This window comes from Osmerus mordax, chromosome 17 (genome assembly GCF_038355195.1).
Source record: "Osmerus mordax isolate fOsmMor3 chromosome 17, fOsmMor3.pri, whole genome shotgun sequence".
Taxonomy (NCBI): Eukaryota; Metazoa; Chordata; class Actinopteri; order Osmeriformes; family Osmeridae; genus Osmerus; species Osmerus mordax.
Genome location: NC_090066.1, coordinates 3,685,714 through 3,707,097, shown reverse-complemented (window position 1 = coordinate 3,707,097; position 21,384 = coordinate 3,685,714). Strand labels below are relative to the sequence as shown.

General features: G+C 47.3%; 3 protein-coding genes across 3 annotated transcripts; all 3 read right to left on the bottom strand.

Annotated features, from left to right (window-relative positions):
• Positions 1 to 1,604: 1,604 nt before the first annotated feature.
• On the bottom strand, positions 1,605 to 3,521 carry LOC136960326 (calcitonin gene-related peptide 1). The gene is made up of 4 exons (XM_067254774.1): positions 3,433 to 3,521; positions 2,956 to 3,051; positions 2,384 to 2,521; positions 1,605 to 2,158 (listed from the first exon to the last, which is right to left on the bottom strand). Exons 2-4 carry the CDS (start codon positions 3,033 to 3,035, stop codon positions 1,984 to 1,986), a joined length of 393 nt encoding a protein of 130 aa, XP_067110875.1. The 5' UTR covers positions 3,036 to 3,051; positions 3,433 to 3,521; the 3' UTR covers positions 1,605 to 1,983.
• Positions 3,522 to 5,359: 1,838 nt separating this feature from the next.
• Positions 5,360 to 10,812, bottom strand: LOC136959919 (solute carrier organic anion transporter family member 1C1-like). The gene is made up of 14 exons (XM_067254155.1): positions 10,711 to 10,812; positions 10,263 to 10,404; positions 9,931 to 10,063; positions 9,714 to 9,844; positions 9,476 to 9,622; positions 9,251 to 9,349; positions 8,889 to 9,110; positions 8,591 to 8,755; positions 8,142 to 8,337; positions 7,682 to 7,847; positions 7,270 to 7,451; positions 6,715 to 6,779; positions 6,466 to 6,583; positions 5,360 to 6,171 (listed from the first exon to the last, which is right to left on the bottom strand). Exons 1-14 carry the CDS (start codon positions 10,810 to 10,812, stop codon positions 5,571 to 5,573), a joined length of 2,469 nt encoding a protein of 822 aa, XP_067110256.1. The 3' UTR covers positions 5,360 to 5,570.
• A 3,066-nt stretch (positions 10,813 to 13,878) lies between these two features.
• Positions 13,879 to 21,360, bottom strand: LOC136959893 (solute carrier organic anion transporter family member 1C1-like). The gene is made up of 13 exons (XM_067254114.1): positions 21,310 to 21,360; positions 20,353 to 20,494; positions 19,594 to 19,726; positions 19,180 to 19,451; positions 18,872 to 18,970; positions 18,115 to 18,369; positions 17,090 to 17,254; positions 16,799 to 16,994; positions 16,428 to 16,593; positions 15,667 to 15,851; positions 15,423 to 15,487; positions 15,216 to 15,333; positions 13,879 to 14,901 (listed from the first exon to the last, which is right to left on the bottom strand). The coding sequence occupies exons 1-13, from the start codon at positions 21,358 to 21,360 to the stop codon at positions 14,703 to 14,705; spliced, it is 2,046 nt and encodes a 681-aa protein (XP_067110215.1). The 3' UTR covers positions 13,879 to 14,702.
• Between the last annotated feature and the right edge of the window lie 24 nt (positions 21,361 to 21,384).

The following is a 21,384-nucleotide window of genomic DNA, read 5'->3' as shown; positions in this document are numbered from 1 at the left end:
GGGTGCAATTATTTCAGAACAATAGCGTTTCGCAATAGTAACAAAAGAGAACCTGGACCAATTAGTAGTAAGTGGACCAGATACTGTTTGGAAAACCAGAGTTCTTCATTCTTAACGTGTCCTTTGCCTCTCTTTGTTCTCTGTGAACTCTGACGACCCATGCTGAAGAGTTCAGCTCCTCTCTGGTTGTGCCATTCACCATCCCTATATACTGTCTCTGAGATTGACAATGATGCAGATGAATCATTTCTGGACCCCACATTCATTCATGGCAGCTTTACAACCAAATCAGAAAGATGTCTAATTCGCTTCAGGAGTTATCCTACTACCAGACAGCAAGCAACAATGCACAGTTTTCCTGCTGTCAGTAATTTGAAGCAGTGTGACCCATAGACGCATAATTCATCCAGCAGTATACAGTGTGGTGGAGCATTCTGCATGATTCATGAACAAATGCAAATGTAACAAACCACTTAATAGCCTGTGTGAGAGACGTTGAAAGTATGACAGAACTCATCAGTTCAGGGACTGTTAAACATTTTTCAACTCCCAACGTGTGTTTATCCGTTTTCTGCTATTTCTAACAGACGATGCAAAAAACAAATCAACATGAGTTAAATACATTTTTCACATTCGACACTTTTACATGTTACATGAATCCATGTAATACACCTATCCTGCTTTTTGAGTAGGTACTTCAGGGTAAATGAGATCCAGGGGGAGTAGATGAGGTCTGATGCAGAAGGGTAACAGTCTGGAATTCAATCACACATCACCCTCCTCTTCGACAATTAGTTGCTGTGTGTAAACAACTCTGGATGTAGATCCAGTAGCTTGTTCTAATGATCGCAGGGAATTGATGTTGTGCATTAACCCATGGACACCTGTGCTGTTTTCATGAGGGTCTCAACGCTCTCTTCCATGTCTGACCTGTCACACAGAGTCGGTGTTAGACAGTTAATGGCTTTAGCGAATTTGGCTTCATCAGCAAAAAACATGCCTGTGTTCTATTTTTGACGTACCTCTTAGGTAGAGGTTAAACAGGATTCATTGGCTCATAATATTCGGAGCGCTGCTCATCAAATGGGTGTCAATGCCATGCGTCAGTCCTCCTCTTACCTAATCATCACCTCTCATGTGTTCAGGGTGTGTCATCACCGTCTGAGGTCCCTGACGATTCTCAAAGTTTTGCTCAACAACGAACATTGGACAGCACGGTTTCCATAATAGTTTACATTTCATAAAGCATGAACTTGTATTTTTAAATGTGGCATTTATTTAGTCATTCTGGATCGCATTAATGTCCTCCAAATGTGGTTTGTTATGTTTCAACACTGAGCTTCAAGAACATTTTTCTTTAAGGACAACGTACAATAATATATACAATACATTAATACAATGAGAAAATAAGATACAATCTATTTTATATGCTGGTCCCTTCCCAACAAGCCAAGTTATTACCAATGTAGGGGCTGAAAGACGTATAACCCGTTTTCGACTCCCACAACCAGCTATAATCTCTGTCTGTGGAACTAGCCATCAAGATGCCTGTTCTGTCAGCCCTACACGGGGTTGTTTTAATGAGGTGCAGCAAAACTGACTTTCAAAATATTTTCCATCTTTATTATAAAAAACGAATGAACAAGCAGAAGGACAAAATTTGAATTTCATATGCCTTTACATAATTTTACTTTTTTGGTTGTTTTTTTTTTTACAGTACATTTGATTCACATGCCATATTTGGGTCGTGTGTTGCACGACTGCCTTAAACATCTTCCCCAGTCTGATCTGTGTACCAATAACCTACCAACATTCGTATTTAATTTTAATATTTTTTTCACCAAAGGCACTGTTGTTTTATTGTAAAAAAAAAAAAAAAGTTTAATCCCACATTTGAATTATTTTTCAATAGTATACATGTCGTCTTTACATGAAGTGAATCTAGCGGCTGCTATTCTACAGTAACTACAGTTGTCTCCAGTCCTAAAGAGGAAAGTAGCTGGGTGGCTGCAGCAGCTCTCTTTTTCCGTAGGTGCTGGAGCCCACGTTAGTGGGGGCGTAAACGGTACCAATGGTGTTGCTAGAGCGAACCAGGAAGTCTGCCAGTCGCTGGGTCACACAGGTGGCGGTGTTGCATTTCCGCTTCTCTATGTGGTGGCTGATGGGAGAAATTAGATCAAAGAGTTAAGGTTAATGAATCAATCAATTCACCAGTCAATCAACATATCAGCAACTAATTTAGTTTAAATGAGAAGTGAATAAGCTCTTATTATTATTACACAAATTTAATGACGCAAGACCTAAAAACACCATAAACAAAAATACTACCACCACCACCAACTACAACAACAACAACAAAAGCAAAACACAAGAGCGACAATACCTGTTGACTGCTGGGAGCCCTCTCTGGGGACGTGCACCCACGAGGCTGAGGAATGGGTTGGAGACCCATTCTGGCAGTAGCCAGTCTTCTCTCTCCGGGGGTGCGCTTTCCTGCCCGCTTGATATGGGGCTGAAGTACCTGAATCCGAAAGGAGGCAGGCAAATTTCAGAACAGCTCAAACCACTCACCGATACACACTTCAAATCATCAGCTCAATCCTCGAGTGGCCTCTCCACAAGTGTTCAATTGTACTCTCTCGTGCGCATCGTCCTCCAACTAGACTGGACAGCACACAGACGCTCCTAGACAACGATATCCGTCTCACAAGGCGATTTTATATTGGCCCAGGTCGTGGATTTTGATTAGTTCAAGATGACAGTCATTTCAATTACACAAATCTGATAATCGGCCACTTAATTGGGAGACATGTCACGTAATTACATACTTCGTCCCCCCACTTAACCTTAGACTAAACGGCAAACGTTGTTTTGGAACAACGATACTTTCAGAAAATCGCACGGAAAAGGACTCAAAAGACTCTCAAACATGATATCCGAGCCCCTATCGCTTACCTGTTGCTAGGGGCGGTGATCACGCACGGCAGCAGGACAAGCGGGACGATTAGAAGCATGGGAAGTCTCAGGTGATACATATTGCACGAGGGTTTCCTTAAAGAAAACGAAACATTACATTTTATAAACTCTCACACTGATTAAGCATAGTTAGAGAGACGGCTGCGTTCCTGGAATATCCAGGGTACCATCTCTAAGCGTTCCCCAACACAAAAAGCACACAGAAATCATTGCAGAAAGGCAGAAATATAAAGGTATCTCCTCTTCCAACATGCAATAAAAAAACTCAGATTTTTTTTAAAGCTCTTGCAATGACAAATATCAAAACCAAAATGCATCACCAAGAGCAAAGTAGAGACTTCCTTAAAAGTCATTTGCTGCACCACACATTTCTGAACCTCCTTACCATCAACCTCCATCCAGTGAGACAATCAAAGAGAAAGATAATGCCAAAAAGAACCTGGTTCAGACACTCACCCTCAGTATTTGAGCCCAGTAGCCTTTGTTTCGAGAGAGATCCTAGTGCAGTGGCCGTCTTTAGTCAGGCTGTCACACACACATACACACACACAGTCGCACACTGTTATAGGCTTCCCCGACAACCACTTGTGACATCAGCTACTCCAAATATAGCCTGGTCTTTCCATTAACAGGGATGGGGGTTCACTTGAAGAAACAACTAGGGTCACATTCCCTACACACACACACACACATACGTCATCCTCCTTATCATCACATTCGTCATCATCATCATCATCTTCAGCACAGTGCGTTGGTTTTCTGTAAACTCACTCTGGGGTGAAGACAGCGAAACAAGGAAACCAGAAACATTCATTTTACACCAAGACATTATATTAAGTGTCTGGGGTGACAAACTCTAAGCATTCACTTCTTATTTCCAAGAGTTCTCTCTCTGGCAGCGACCTCCCAACACATCCGGAGATGATGAAATGTACACAGACAGGGAGGGTGTTAGAAAACATATTGTGGACTTCATTCTGTGAGCTGAATATTCAGAAAGTGAACTCGGGTTTAAATCACTGAGCCATGTTTTCCTTCCTCCACAAAGGACATCAACAATTAAATATATTGCAGATATGAGTAGTTCAGGAAAAAATCCTGAACGCAACCACAGATCTTGAGGAAAGTTGTCAACTTGTCATGGTGTGTCCCATCACAAAGTGTGTGGGCTCTGACAGGGACCCACCCCTCACCCCCCAGACCCCCTCTCTCCCCAGACCCGCTCTCCCCCACCACTGGCAGGCTTCCGGGGGCTCACCGTCAGAGCAGGCTGCTGATAAGTGCAGGGCTCTGCCCACAGCCCTGAGCCTGGGGACATGGTGGTGAGGAGCTGGGGGGATGGGACTGGCTTAATGGAAGCCTGTCTGTCCGTCTGTCTGTCCTGTGTGCCTTCTGACGGACACTGCAACACACACAAACGCTTGCGCGCGCACACACACCTGCAACGACACGACTGCGTACATGCATACACACATTTCTGAGTGTCACTGTGAGGTTGAGACTGGCAGAGCAATCTTGTGACAGGGTTGAGAAGAGAGGAGGAACAGAGGAGAGGAGGTTGAAGCATCTGGGTGGGTTGAGGAGGAGGCAGACAGACAGACACGTCTAGTGTGAGAATAGAACATGAGCTAAATGTGGAGGACAGGGCAGTTCATGTCTTCTAGAACTTCTCTGGTGTCAATAACAACTGTTGTGCGCTTGTTCTCATACTAAATTAGTCACCTATGATTTCTCAAATGTAAGACATTATACAATGTTTTCTCAATATCTTTGATACCCTTCATCACTTTTGAGCATTTTTGTACCCATAGCACCATTTTAACTCCTTTACTGTCACCAAGTGGAGAGTCAGGTTTATTGCATTCCAGATGCAATGCAATAAAACTCAGATAACCTCTTATTGGCTACAATACTGTATCCATTTTTTCCCATGGCGATGCAGGTGAGGAAATGATTATAACACATGATTATGAACCACACTCAGCTCTCTTCTGCAGGTCAGCAGTCAGAGTTCACAGTCAAGGACGTTGATGATATCATGAGCCCTCTGTTAATGAAATGAAGGAGAATCCTGTAATCGGTCCATCAAACACACACTCCCACCATTCCCACCCACCATTGCTACTACGCGTGCCACACACTTGGGACTGAATTAAATGCATGACTCACAGATAGTATAATTGGATAGTTGTGCTCACTGTTGTTTGGTCAACATAACTGAACCGAAAAATAATGTTTCTGAGAGGATGCATCCCACTCCAAACAACTCATTTATAATGGTCACGTGGGGTTTGGTAATAACAGTAGCTTTAGTGAAGATGTACTCTGTTTTTTTTATTACAATGTAGAACAAACTTCACTAACAAAAGGAATGTTTGACAGAGGTGTCTTTGCCTGCATGGTCCCAAAGGTGTGCTTCTTGGACAGAGCAGGCTGCAGTGAGTGTGTAAGTGTGTGTGTGTGTGTGTGTTAACATTGCACTACCACTCTTTAGTACATGTGTTGAGTACGTACTAGACACACTCTTTAGTACGTGTGTTGAGTACGTACTAGACACACTCTTTAGTACGTGTGTTCCAGTGCTGTTTGTCTATTTAGGATGGCAGGATCTGCAGACTGACAGAACCACTAGTAGCGGCCTGGCTTGTCCTCTCTCTGTCCCTGGGTGACAGCTGGTCCTCCTGGGTCGTGGTGGTCGTCTCTCTGGGACAAGTCTGCCCCTCTCCTTCGACTGAGCCGTTGGCCTGCTCATGGGACCCTCTCTGCCCTCCTCCTCCCCCTGGAGAGCAGTGCACCTGGGCCTCCTGGTTCTCCTCCGGCTGGCTCCCCTCTTCCACCACCAGCTCCTTCTCTCCTGTGTCGGGCGGAGGAAGATCGGCGGCTGTCCCTGTCTGACTGGGGAATGGCTCTGCCTCTGTGCCTGTGTGACAGGGGAGGGGTCTTTGTCCTTCAGTCTGGGGGTTTGTGCGCACCCCGTCCCCTTCCAACTCCCCCCTCCCCTCCATGGGGGTCTGTCCTTGGTCCTCGGGGAGTTTGGTGGGAGTCTGGAGTTCCATGCCTGTGTTTTGGGGGGCAGGCTGTTCCAACAGCTTGACCCCTTCCTTTCGGAACTGCCTTCGGAGGAGGATGATGACGGCAATGATGAAGATGTAGGAGGAGCCACTGAGACAGGTGATCAGTCCCAGGAATATCACTCTGCATGCAGAACACAGGGCAAATCACAACACTGACCAGCACACACACACACACACACACACACACACACACACACACACACACACACACACAATCACACACACAGAGAAACACACTCACCCAATCAAACAGACACAATGCACTTTTCCGGGCCACTCCCATCACCCATGCACTCAAAGTGTACCTTCAATCTCTATTAAAAACAGTGTAAACGTTTTCAGAGAAGGCATTGGAGAAAGCTCAATGCACCCCTACAGGTGTATGTCACACGTAGCCCATCTGAGGCATGCCTACCTGTACATGTCAGAGTCGTACATCCGGCAGGCTCCCCTGCCCCCACACTTCTTCACGCCCCACTTCAGACACGTCGAGTCGATCAGAGCCCCGAAGTATACAGGTGCTGGGATGCCACCTACAGTCCCCAGGGGCAGTACAGATCAGTAGGCACCTGGACACCACACCCTGAGACTGGACACTCGACAGCAACACCTCAGAATGTGTATTTCATCTTGATACATCAGCAGAGAAAAGGAGGAGGTTTACCTAGTGTTCTGACCACCAAGGTCTGGATGCCCAGGGCCAGGGATTTCAGCTCCGGCTTGATGCATCTAGGGAGTCAGATGGCTGAGCGGTTAGGGACTTGGGCTATTAATCAGAAAGTTGCCGGTTCGATTCCCAGCAGTGAAAATGACTTTGTGTCCTTGTCTTACTTACCTTGAGGGAATGTCCCTGTACTTACTGTAAGTCGCTCTGGATAAGAGCATCTGCTAAATGACTAAATATAAGTCATTCATATTAGAACAGGGACACTGACAGGCCAGTGAATAGTTGAAGCGAGGAAGGATGTTGTTGAGAGAGTTTGGAACGTGTCCACTGACTGACTGTGGTTGGACTTTGAAAGAACAAAGGAAGGAAGCACACGTAAGGTGGAATGGGAACACCTCAATGAAGAAAGGAAAGGGTTTGGAACGTGGGCCCCAGCCAGCTGGGAAAGTCAAGTAAAAGAGAAAGTACCCCTGCTAACGCAAAACCAAGCCTTTCAAACGTGGGGAATGAGAGGAGGACTTGATGTTAGGTGTGATGGATGAAGGCACTGACCGGATGATGACCATGTATCCTGGGGTGGCTCCCAGAGAGTTGATGAAGGAGCTGAGGACCGACACGGCCATGTAGGAGGTGAAGCTGCGGCTGCAGTCTCTGCCGCGAGGACACTGGCCGAGAGACACAGAAGCACTGCCCCCTGGAGGCCAGGAGGACACACAGCTGCAGTTGTGGAACACCTGGTGGGAAAATAGACACTGAGAATCAAAAATGACAGAAAAAAGAAACAAAAGAATACTTCTTTTAGACTGCAAGTATTGACACAGTAGGTTTTACTCTTTTAAGTAATATCAATAGAAATATTTTTGTACTCAGTTTATTCAACTCAGGGACCATTCTAGAATATGACATCTCTATGATTCTAAACCACATCAGCACATGCGGTGTTGTCCCACATCCGTGTGGTTACCGTGTTCTTGCCGTAGCCGGACGATGCGACGCAGCCGGCCAGACACGGGGACATGTACGTGAGGCCGTTCTGAGCACACACAGGGTCCCACTCCCTGACCGAGCAGGAGCAGCCCTGGTTACACTCAGAGAACAGCTCGCTGTCGTTGTAGGACAGCCCTGGGGTCCTGGGGGGCAGGCCACAGGTCAATACCACACCACACTCACATGACACAGAGTGGCAGGATCTACCAGAGATGGTCGACCGACGCCCTGGAGCATCGAAATACTAACAGTACATGAATTATATGGAGAAAGATATTTAAAAAGTGTCTTTGGTTTGATCTGGTGTGATCTGGTGTTACCTGCTACAATACAATCTGGTGTGATCGGGTGTTACCAGGTTGGATGCTAAATGCTGGGATCTGGTGAGATCTGGTGTAATGAGGTGGGATCTGGAGGGATCCGGGGATCTTGTTTACCCATTGTAGGACACGGTCAGGCCGGCCATGGGCACGTTGTCACACTTGGTGCCAAACTGGAGGAGGAGGAGGAGGTAGGCCAGGAAGGAAGTGACGAAGGATAGCTGGGCGCCAGAGACGACGCTCAGTTTATACCTCTTCATCAGCAGCCCACCCAGGAAGATCCCTATGGCAACCACTGGCAGGTTGAGCACACCTGCAGGGGGTAGGAGGGAGTGAGGTGAGACTGGACTGGCATAAATGTTCAAATCTGACAGTTGAGGAGTGAGGGCTGTTTTAAGCGTGCTTTAAGAATCTGTCTATTTTTGAACTCAGTTGTGTCTCCCTCCTTTCCTTCAATTCTTGCTTCCTTTTTTCCTTTCCGCCTTTCCTGGAAAGTCTTCATCTATGCTGGAATAGTGAGTATGGCCTTTTTGTGCAGTAATGAGCAGTGAGGGGCTGTGTCTGACCTATGAGGAAGTTGGCTCTGGATGCCGACTGTCCGAACTGCTGCTCCATGTACTTGGCCTTGAAGGTGAGCAGGCCAATGAAGGAGTTGAACTTTAGGATGCTGCCGCACAACAACAGGAAGTAGGCTGGAGTTCCCAGCAGCCTCTTCAGGGAGGGCAGGAAGCCTGAGGAAAAACAACAGAACCAAAATGACTGTCGCTTCTTAATGCTTCACGTCTTTTTCAATGAGCTTTCAGGCATTTCTTATCTGCCCACACCTCAACTTTGTCCTTGTCTACAACTCTCCTGTCGGCTTACCTTTGGCAATGTCGGCCATCTTCATATTGTTGTGGTTGGTGCCATTCTCCACCCCCTCCGGAGCATCTGAGGGAAGCTTGTTCTCCTCTCCCTGCTTGGGCAGCGAGCGGGGCAGGAACCAGAAGGGGATGCTGGCCAGTAGTAAGATGATGGAGGAGACAAAGAAACCCAGCCACCAGGCCCCCACCCAGCGGGCGTCTTTAGGGGTGATGGTCACGCTCTCTGGAAGAAACACACACACCAGGAAAACCACACCCTTTTCCCTTTCACAATAAAAGTGCAAACAAACAACAACACGCTGACTGACACTTACCGCTAGTACATAATAAACACAGTAAGTCAGTGTGATGTGTGCCACTTACCAATATCAACATGTCCAAGATCGACATAGAGCCGAGCACAGTAGGAGCCAAGTAGAAATCCAAACATGGGCCCCAACAGAGTGATAGTCTGCAGACAAGCTGCCAATCACATTACAGAAACCTCAGTCCAATGGAACTACACTGAATGACAATACTTCCTGATTAACATCTACACACTGAATTCACTCAGAGAGTGATGGCTCTGTCTGCAGTGAGACAGCTCACCGATGTAAAAAGGGGAGTTCTCGGCTTTGGCGAAGTCGTCAACGTAGGAGATGCCGAGGGGTGTGACGGGGGTCTCCCCGATGCCTCTCAGGGCATTCCCCAGGAACACATAGATCCACATGTGAGAGCTGGAGTCCTTCACACAGGCTGTCCACACACACACACACACTTTACAGTTACAGATTCTGGACACAATACGCTGAGACAGGAGACACTGGAGTGGATAAGATGACCCTACCTGTGTTGCTGTCAGAGGACGGCTCCATCAGTATCTCTGGGACAACGGAGGTCTGTCTCATGGGGGGAGCACAGGGGGCTATACTGATGTTCTCATTCTGAGAACCCTGGATGACGGTGTCAAAATTATATCTACAGGAGAGACACATTTCAGTCATTTCTGTGAACTTTTTCTTGCAGCTTTGACACAAACTCATAATCTACTAGTGGAATCCCACCGTCCCATGAAGAAGTGTGGCAGGCCGGTGAGGAAGGAGCCCACGGCCATGAGGAAGCAACCCATGCCGATGAGTCGGGGTCGATGCAGCTTAGCTCCAAAATGGCTGACTAGAGCCAGGAACAGCAAGTTGCCTGTACAGACAGGATTCAACACCATCTAAACCACTGAGGGCCAAGTCAGCATCCTAAAACCTCTCTGACACTTCAGGATGTATCAAAGACATGTTCTTAACCTGACGAGAGAATGTAGTTCAAGGCTCAACAAACGACTATAAGTGAAGGTGAGTGGAAAAAAACAGAAAGTTGGTTGTAGATGTTTGCGGGCAGGTACCCATCTCAAAGCTGCCGTCGATGAGCCCGATGAGGGAGCTGGAGAGGTCGAAGCGCCTCTCGATCTGAGTGATAGAGCTCTTCATGTAAGTCCCCGCCAAGGCCTTGGAGAAGTAGGCGAAGGATAGAGCTACGATAAACATCTGTGGAGGAGGGGAAGACCTGCGTGTTAGACACACTCTACAACCTCATCACCGATCACCGTGGCTCCAGCTCAACATTTTCACTTGAGAAAACCTTCAAACTAATTTTTGATGTTGGATTACATTCCTATAAAAGCGATTTAAGGTCACACACATTTGTTTTCCAAAAGTAACCCACCTAAACATAAAGAAAAATAAATATTGAAAGGATCTCAACAACCACACGACATGCAACAGTATGTCTTCTGATCTCCAACGTTTATTTACTCATTTTATGTTTTTGTTTTGCACTGTCCCTTTAGTGACCTTGAGTGTGGAGCAGCAGGCTGGTTTGGAGGTCTTCTGGTCAGGGACACACAGGGCCTGCTGGCTGGTCAGCCTCTCTCTGTCTTCTGCTGGGTCCCCCATGACCGAAGCTGCCTCTGTCTGCCTCAGGAACCGCACATGCACACAGAGCAGCATCTGTTAGCCTCACTCACCCTCCCAGCTGGGTTGTGTTGGTGGGACATGATGTTGTAACAGGTTGTGAATGTTTTTCCGACATTCCCTATTGGGAACCAAATTCTCAATCTATAATCGACCAATCTGAAAGGCTGAAGATGCTTTTTGTTCCTGACAACCTCTTCTACAATGCTGGACTCAGAAATACAAGCCTCTTTAAATTCTTCTCAGTGAGTACATTTACATTTAGTCATTTAGCAGACGCTCTTATCCAGAGCGACTTACAGTAAGTACAGGGACATTCCCCCGAGGCAAGTAGGGTGAAGTGCCTTGCCCAAGGACAAAACGTCAGCTGGCATGACCGGGAATCAAACTGGCAACCTTCGGATTACTAGTCCGACTCCCTCACCGCTCAGCCACCTGACTCCTGAGTAAATATGTGGCCTGTCTTTTGGGCCCACAGATGCTCGCTGCTTAGTGTCTGAGACACTGCAGGAGGGAGGGCAGGAGGAGATACAGGGCAGGAGATCTCTGGAGAACTGAAATACTCTGATGGAAGCTGAGGAAATCCTATTGTAGCTCTATGGAGGCTTTATCCAGAGTTGAACTGAACGTCTCATGTGGAGAGACTGCATAAAATATACTTTTAGTTTAGTAGCGGGTTTTGTCTCCAAGGACACTTGGCTGCTGTCTAGGTTGGGTTACAATGTTAATGAGTCAAAGGAGCTCTTTGTCTTAATTCATGGTCAACTTTTCCCTGCAGGAAGGCTTTACAAACAATCACAGTGACATGCAAGTTTTATCATTTACCCACACGTCAGTCTGACAACACAATCATTCCCTCTAACAAAAAGACACATTGTCTCTCCAATATTAGTATGACTGAGAGAAAGTAAGACTATTTTCGGGTCATGAAGAAGGTTACTTACTTTGGCTCTTAAGAATCCAAGTTTGTTTCTTTGCGATGTCTGCAGCTGTCAGGTCAAGACTTTTGGATCCATGATTCACCATGAAAAGCTCAAATCAAACTGTGTTCGTTTTCTGGGTAGAAATAGAGAGATGCTGTTATGGACCTCACTCGCACAGTGTTGCCTGTCGCAGTACTGAACAAAGGCTGGGGCAGTTTTACTGTTTTCAGGTCTTACTTTGATAATCCCCTTCAGATTTAGCCTGGTTAAGTCTCCCACCCAAAGCGCAGGCCCCAGGAATATCATTCATTATAGAAACAACTCTCACAACAACAGAGTCAACTGTACAAGCACCTTTAGAAGGCCTTACACACACAAACACAACCACACCTGCAGAAATACACATTCTCTCTCTCTCTCTCTCTCTCTCTCTCTCTCTCTCTCTCTCTCTCTCTCTCTCTCTCTCTCTCTCTCACACACACACACACACATACAGACATAAACTTTACTTAATTACTCAACTGTCAGCATGTTAGTTACACATTTTATACATGTGGTCATCTTGTTGTAAGTGTCTGAATGAATTCCCTATGGCTTACCTGGTTAACTGTGGCTTAGATAAGATCCCTTGAACACCCAGCCTGAGTTGCAGCTCTCCTCTCCTCCTGGTTTCTGCTGAACTGCAATGTGTCCTATCTCAGCTTGAGTCTCCTGTCCCTGTGTGCCTGCGTCTGTGTGTCTGTCTGTTCATCATCCTGTCCTTCTGCGCCCAGGTCTCCGAAAGGCCCAGTCTTGGAGCGGTGGGCTGCAGCGCTACTGAGAGCAGGCCCAACAAAAGGCCTGGCAAATTTCTATTCCGTACACATGCCAACCCAGGATGGGACGGCAACAAGTGACCAGAGAGGGAGGGAGAGAAGGAGGAGGGGAGAAGGAGGGGAAAACAGGGATACCAGACAGCACAAAGGAGCGCAGGTGGGGGGGGGGGGGGGGAGGAGTTGGGAGAGTGAGAAAGGTGAAGAGGAGAGGAAGAGATGGAGAGAGGAGGAGAAAAATAGATTCTACATGGATTCTTCCAACTATCCATTTCCCCCTTTTAAAAAGAAAACTGCTTTAACTGCATGTATTGTTTTATACCCAACTGTAGTAGCCCATACAGTCTGACATTTCATTACTGGTTGCCCAACTAAATCAACAAAGCCCAATTAGTCCCTGTGACCTACTGGGCGTCCAGAACCTGACCAGCGCCAGCTCTACAGTGTTACGGTTCACAGTAGGAGATCTGGGTCTGAGCCAAGGAATTTGTTATTAATGCATTAACCAGCATGTGGTTCAGGCCAACAGGCAGGCATACAGTTGGGAAAGAGGGAGACAGGCTGTCTGGCATACAGACAGGCAGACAGGCTGTCAGGCATACAGACAGGCAGACAGACAGGCTGTCAGGCAGACAGACAAGCAGACAGACAGGATGTCAGGCAGACAGACAGGCAGACAGACAGGCTGTCTGGCATACAGACAGGCAGACAGACAGGCTGTCAGGCAGATAGACAGGCGGACAGACAGGCTGTCATGCAGACAGACAGGCAGACAGACAGGCTGTCAGGCAGACAGACAAGCAGACAGACAGACAGGCTGTCTGGCATACAGACAGGCAGACAGACAGGCTGTCAGGCAGATAGACAGGCGGACAGACAGGCTGTCATGCAGACAGACAAGCAGACAGACAGGATGTCAGACAGACAGACAGGCAGACAGGCTGTCTGGCATACAGACAGGCAGGCAGACAGGCTGTCAGGCAGACAGAGAGGCTGTCAGGCAGGTAGGCCGACGGGCAGGAAGACAGGTTGCCAGGCAGACAGACGGGCATGTGAACCTGCAGCTTTACCCTCACTGGAGTTTTAGGGATTAAGGTTTAAGAGCCCAACACATTCCTGCACAGCGAAAGAGAGGAAAGCTCTCAGCAGCACCCTTGATTTTTACAATCCCTCTCTTTTATTGGACATTAGACACACAAATGAAGGACTTTTGGAACTGCATGCAATGTCAAGTTTACTTGGTTATGGGACATGGTTTGTATTGTAGCGATTGATACTCGATGCTTTTAAAACAACATTTAATTTCACCTTTTTACTTGGTAACAATTTCACAGATTTTATATTGTTCAAATTGTATTTCATGTGCATTCTAATATGCCCAGTTAAAATATTTGTCCACAATTTAGCAAAGACAGTTGTGGTCTACAGCATCGACTAGTGGTCACGAGTAGGTACTGTCTCTGTTCGGAACGTGCTTGCATGGTATCTTAGGTCAAAGTTGGATATTATCTTCAGTAACGGACCAATGTAAAACCAAAATAATACTGCAATTGTAATGATGAACTGAGTGTATGGCTGTATGGTCAACACTGGGAGTATGTCTGTTGATGGTTGGACATGATGTAGATCGAGGTAATCGTAACAACAAAACACAAACCGCCAAAGAATGAACATGTCCTAACTATAGCTGTACACATCTTGACACACCAGTCAAATTGAAAACAGAGATTAAAAAAATTATAATTCAGTACGTACAACCAACTATAGTTTCCACTACAAAACAATACGTCTAAACAGCACCAAGCCTAAAGGGTAAGGAAACACAGCCAGATGGGAACGATCTGTAGGGTAAGTAAATATTATGTAACGAGCTTTCAAGACAGGACAGTAAGAGTCCTGTGTTGACAGAGACCAAGGCTTGTATGTGTCTAGATCATAATTACAGTATGTACAATAGTCCTTCAGTAAAGTTCTGTTAGACGTTCAAGATATTGTTAGAGTGTGTGTCGGGGGCGTGTGTGTGCATCTGTGCAGCGTTAGTGTATGTGCATGTGCATCTGTGTGTGTGTGTGTGGGTGTATGTGTGTCAGTCTTTATTGGAGGTTGCTCCACATAACAACCCTTCCTGTCCTCCATCTTAGATGGTGCTCTCTTTCTCCAGGTCCTCCTTCTTCACCGTGTGTGACGGGCCGTTGGTGCCGCCCTCCAGAGCCGCAGCCTTGGCCTGGCTCCTCAAGGCCAACTTCTTCTGTCTCTTGGACAGGCGGTGGTACAGGACACCCCACAGCAAGTAGGACAGTGTGTACAGGCCGTAGATGAGGCCCAGGAACGTCACTCTGGAAGGAGACAGAACGACAGGTTAGAACGGGTGGTCTCCTGCTTCGCTGTGAGGTGTAACGTGTTTGGGCTTGGAGTTTAGGTTGAACACCTTGGGTGTCGGACGTCTAACCGGCATCTGTAAAGCCTTTAGTGACTGATGGGCAGATTTTCTGTATACACAAAGCTTGTGTCTTTGTGAGGTCAAGAGGTCGCTCTGAGGGCCCCTGGAAGGACAATTATAGATCTGGGAATGCACTCTGTGCAACCTCTGGAGAGCGAGGAAGTAGATAATGGTCTCCAAGAGCAGTCTCCTGGAGTGATTTCCTGTTACCTGAATGCATGCGAGTCGTACAGTCGACACGCCCCTTTGCCTCCACACCTCTTGGAGCCCCATTTCAGACACGTCCTGTCAATCAAAGCTCCAAAGTATATAGGAGGAGGGATGCCACCTGTAAACACACACAAAGACGTCAAAGACAATCTACCGCATTTCAAATGGACCAGTTCCAGAATGACGCCGTCCATCGATAGTGCTCACCCAGCGTCCTAACGATCAGTGTTTGCATGCCCAGAGCCAGGGACTTCAGGTCAGGATGTATGGACCTGAAACACAGAGACAGACACGCTTCAAACCCCTCTACTGTACTCATCGTGACGTGGTCACTCGGAAACGGTAACCCACAGCCCGTCGAACGTCCGGTTGAATTGCCTGTCGTCGAGGCTGAGTTATCGACATCCAGACGGGCTGTACTGCATGGATGGCGGGGAGCGGAGGGTCTAACCTGAGCAGGACGATGTAGCCGGGCGTGGCCCCGCAGGCCGAGACGAAGGCCCCCACCACGGACGCAGCCATGTAGAACTTAAACATGAAGTCACAGTCACTCCTCCTGGGACACTGACCCAAGATGGCCGACATGTTCCCAGCTGGGGCGCTCGTCTCCTTCACGCACGTGCAGTTGTGAAACACCTGGGGGCGGAGGACGGGGGACATGTAGATCGGAGTGTGTGTGGGTGAGTGTGTGTGTGTGTGTCCAATTCACTGATAGGCGTTCAAGCCCATCATTAAAGATCAACAAGAAAATTATATTTAATAATAATGTTGGGGTAGATTTGTGGGACTTGTGATTTATAGCTTGATGTGTGACCTAGGTAATTAAAGTTTCTCTAAGAGAGGGAAATGTGACCAGCAGAGATTCAGCCCTGCAGGGGTCAGCCGGCCAGGGATATCTCCATGGAGACAGACTGATGTATGTACACATAAAACAGGTACCAGTGGAATGAATAAGTCGACAGACTATGGTGCTCTTTTCTCCATCTCACTGCACGTTCATCTATCTGTCTAGCTGTGTATGTGGCCTGGAGTGAGTGTGTGTATGTTTGGTGGTGCACATCTCACCATCTCTCTGGAGTGTGTGTATGTGTATGTTTGGTGGTGCACATCTCACCATCTCTCTGGAGTGTGTGTATGTGTATGTTTGGTGGTGCACATCTCACCATCTCTCTGGAGTGTGTGTATGTGTATGTTTGGTGGTGCACATCTCACCATCTCTCTGCCCTTTCCTGTAGAGGTCGTGCACCCGGCCAGGCACGGTGACGCGTACGTCATGCCGTTGTAGGCACACACAGGGTCCCAGCGCCTCAGAGAGCAGGAGCAGCCCACGTTACACTGAGACAACAGGCTCTCCTGCTCATACGACACTGCTGACAACCTGGGAGAACACACACAAACACACACACGCACACACACACAGAGAGGGCCATAAGGTTAATTGTGTTATATTTTTGGAATTTACCTTAGGCTCGATGCTGTAATGGATAACTATGAACTGTAACAGATAACTATGAAGGATAATAACAACAACCGCTGCCGGTACGTAACCTTTAGCAGCCTCATAGGCAGGTCTGTGAACCCACCCCTGGTAGGAGACGGTCAGGCCGGCCACCTGGCTGTTGTCACAATACAGGAAGTACTGCAGCAGGAGCATGCAGAAGGACAGGAAGGAGGCGCTGATGGACACCCTGGCCGCTCCCAGAATGCTCAGCTTGAAGCACTTCATCAGCAGACCTCCTGTGATGATCCCCAACGCCACCGCGGGCAGGTTCATCGCCCCTGGGAGGTCACACACACATAATACATGAAATAGTAGCTCATCGTGGTTCACCATGCCCCTTGACTAACACCAGGGTACAATGAGCCTGCTTTACCTATCATGAAGATAGCCTTGGAGGGAGACTGGCCGTACACCTGCTCCATGAACTTGGGTTTGAAGGTAATCATGCCGATGAAGCCGTTGACCTGGACGAGGGAGGTGCAGATGATCAGCAGGAAGACCGTACTGAAGAACAGCCTCCGCAGGGATGGGATGAAATCTGGAGACAAGGGAGGCAACATTGTTTACTAAACACGTGGAGAAAGACAAGGGAAAAGAGTGGGATAACTGTGAAAGACACTGTGTGTGTGTGAGAGAGAGATAGTGTGATATAGACTGTGTGTGTGTCTGTGTGAGAGAGGAAGGGAGAAAGAGAGAGAGAGCAGGAGAAAGAGAGAGAGAGAGAGAGAGAGAGAGAGAGAGAGAGAGAGAGAGAGAGAGAGAGCAGGAGAAAGAGAGAGAGAGCAGGAGAGAGAGAGAGAGAGAGAGAGAGAGAGAGAGAGAGAGAGAGAGAGAGAGAGAGAGAGAGAGAGAGAGAGAGAGAGAGAGAGAGAGCAGGAGAAAGAGAGACATCGCCCAGGTGTGGCATTAACAGGGGTTAACACATCTGGAACTCTGGCTTGATACATGTAATACAATATTGCATTTCTATTTGCTACTGTGGTCTGTGAAAAGCAACATACATATGGTTAATACATATTTACCTAGTGAAGCTGGTTACTCTTAATCCTAACCAAGGTTGTAAAGACCAACCTATTTACTTACTAAATTCACAGGCCTTTAGACTAAGCCTGGTGTGTTGAGAAACAGTAAATGGCCAATCACTGCTTGAACATGGTAAAGTTGGTTTCAGGGTCAAGTGTCCTGCACACTTTCTTGGCTGTAATGTCCATGAATGATTGAAAGAAAACTGCCCTAGACATAAATCTGGTGTCCCCATGACAAATCTGTTGCCCTTGTAAAAACTCTGCTGCCCCAGATCCAGACAAGCACTTTGGCCTCTTACTGATCTACCCTTACACACAGACAAGGTTAAAGGGTTTGGAATGCACCAGGTGGAGGGTTGGAGCTGACACGCACCTCGGGCCATCTCGGCCATGGTGACAGGTTTGTCCTGTGCTGGGTCACTGCTGTCCTCAGGGAGGAAGCCCCCCTGCTCTCCCTCTGAGGCCCCTGGGTCCTGGCCTTGGCTCTGGCCCCGGCCCTGCTTAGGGAGGGACTTGGGAAGGAACCAGAAGGGAATTCCAGCCAGGAGCATGATCACTCCAGTCAACAGGAAGCCAAGCCACCAGGCCCCAACCCAGCGAGAGTCCTTGTGGTTGATCGAGATTGTGTCTGGGTGGAGGGGAGATGAGAGAGAGAGGAAAGGAAAGGAGATGTTGTTGATCAATCACTGATGTTAGGCAAACCACTAGTGTAGGTCAACAAAAGATTGTTAGTAAAATATCATAAATACTGCTAATATTATATATAATAAGGTATTACATAATATTATATCATGGACCAATTTATTGAACCTAATGGTAGATGAATAACAGGCTCTAACGACAATAGCATAACAGGTAGTTCCAGTATTGCTACATGACCCTTGGCATCAATTTCCTAAGAGGATCTGTGGTGACCCAACCGCAAACAGGCCACAATCACAAACAAACACAGTTGCTGTCAATCACCCCATGTAGCAACATCGGCAATGCCAATAAAGTACGATATAAAAGGACTAATGATAAATCAAGTGCCAATTAAATGTAATTTGGGATAGAGGAAACAGCCTATGTCAGACTTTCTAACATGGCAAACAACCAACCAAACATCCAGGACATCAGGAGTGTGTTACCTAGATCCACTGTTCCAACATCCACGTAGACCTTAGCCAGGAAGGAGCCCAGCATGAACCCAAACATGGGGCCCAAGATCCCCACAGTCTGTATACACGCTGAAGCAGGAAGAGGGAGAGAGAGACGAGGAAGAGAAAAAAAGAACTGATTGCATCGACTGTTAAATGGATACACTGTCTTGGTTGACGTTGTTAATAAAGAGTTCAAGCTCTAGTAGCCTTTAATCGTAGAACACGTGAGAGATTGTTGCTACGGTAACCTCCCCAGGTAGAAGATGAAAGGTGTTGCCGCCGTCGTGGCAACGTACCCAGGTAGAAGGCGGTGTTCTCCTCTCTGGAAAAGTCATCCAGGTAGGAGACGCCCAGGGGCATGATGGGGGTTTCTCCAATGCCCCTGAGCATGTTCCCCAGGAAGACGTAGATCCACAGGTAGGAGCCCGCCTCCTTCTCACACGCCGCCTGGTTCTCCGCAGAGGGGGCGGCCTCCGACACTCTCAGGCTGTGGTTGGACATGCAGGGCAGGATGGTCTCTGTAGAGTTCTCCTCGGAAAAGTGCTTGATGCTCGTCTCATACTTGTACCTGAGGGAACGGAGACCACAGGCCAGTTGTGTGAATGAGACGTTGTTTCACTGCTGTTGCGTAACTCTTTTTGGTGTTTGTGCGTATCCATGTGTTTTCCTTTGCTGCTGAACACGGTGAACTGTGACAGTCGCTGACTCACTGTCCCTGGAAGAAGTGTGGCAGGGCGGTGCAGAAGGACCCAGCCGCCATGATGAGACAGCCAGCGCCGATCAACCGCGGCCGATGCATCTTGGCTCCAAAGTAGCTCACAAACGCTATCACCAGCAGGTTGCCTGACCAAACAGAAAGACACACACATTTAGTCATTTTAGCAGATGCTCTTATCCAGAGCGACTTACACTAAGTACAGTGACATTCCCCCCGAGACAAGTAGGGTTGAAGTGCCTTGCCCAAGGACACAACTTTATTTGGCATGAACCGGAAACCTTCTGATTAATAACCCGATTCCCTAACCGCTCAGCCATCTGACCCCCACACACCCCCCCCCACACACACGCAAACAAGAAAGAGTTCAGAAATACTATAAAGATAGTGGGAAAACAGGTCACAAAGATTACAATGAGATAGTCTACTTTAGTGTTTTGGTGTTTTGATTTTTTTTCGCAAAGTAAGCTCATCTGCATCGTTAATTTTGAGTGGGGGGGATTCAGCTCGGAGTCAGAGGACAGAGGACAGTCAGAGGACAGAGGACAGTCAGAGGACAGAGGACAGAGGACAGAGGACAGTCAGAGGACAGAGGACAGAGGACAGTCAGAGGACAGAGGACAGAGGACAGAGGACAGTCAGAGGACAGAGGACAGTCAGAGGACAGAGGACATTCAGAGGACAGAGGACAGAGGACAGAGGACAGAGGACAGAGGACAGAGGACAGAGGACAGAGGACAGTCAGAGGACATACCCATCTCAAAGCTGCCGTCGATGACTCCGATGAGGGAGCTGGGGATGTCGAAGCGCCTCTCGATCTGAGTGATGGAGCTCTTCATGTAGCTGCCCCCGAAGGCTTTGGCAAAGTACACGAAGGAGAGGGAGGCCAGGAAGAGCTAGGGAAACACACCACCTGACAGTTGGTACTGGAGCGAACCAGGTTAACATGGCTGGGGCTCGGATATTTGGTGCTGGTCTAAATGCTTTGTGACAGAAAGGGAATGTGAGGAATAACCCCATGTTCCCACTGGCGTTATGTTGGTGTTTGTCATTGAACAACGTAGAATGACACAGCACACTATGTAACTATTTGTCTTGCCCCCTTGTGAGCTTCCAGCAACCTTTCCCTCAATGCTCTCCCCTTCTCCCCTCAGATTGAGATCAAAGTTGGTTTGCTCTTTTTTTCTATTGTAAGATTGCAGTTTTTGTGTAAGTAAGCATGTAGTAAAGAGAGTTAAAGATTAAAGACCTGGGGTTATGGGCTATCCCACGTCTGTGTTTGCACAATACCTTTATAGGGTGTGTAACACCCACCACAAACCCCTGCCAATCACTTTTATATATGCTGCAGAGCAGCCCTGTTTAAATCCAACCTGCTATTAAAATGAAAACATCTGGTTTACCTTAACATTGTTAAGTAAATCAATAATCTATGACAGATCATTTAACACTAATTAATCGATCAGTTCACTTCACAAATACCATTGCATTTAAATCAGTGTTTTAACTTGTACATAGCTTCCACACCATCTAACCACTAAAACCATTGAATCATGTTTTGAATACAATGACAGGTACTTCTGGTAATATTATTTATGCAATTCAAGACACTTTCCACTGAGTAAGGCATGAAGAAAGGACTTTACAAAGAGCACCCACCTAGGTTACATTCCTCTATTTTGAAGCACCTGTGAAGGATGTAAAAACTGACCTTGAATTGAGAGCAACAAGCTTCACGTGGTTGCTTGGTTTCCACACTCATCATGACGACGGGCAGACAGGCAGG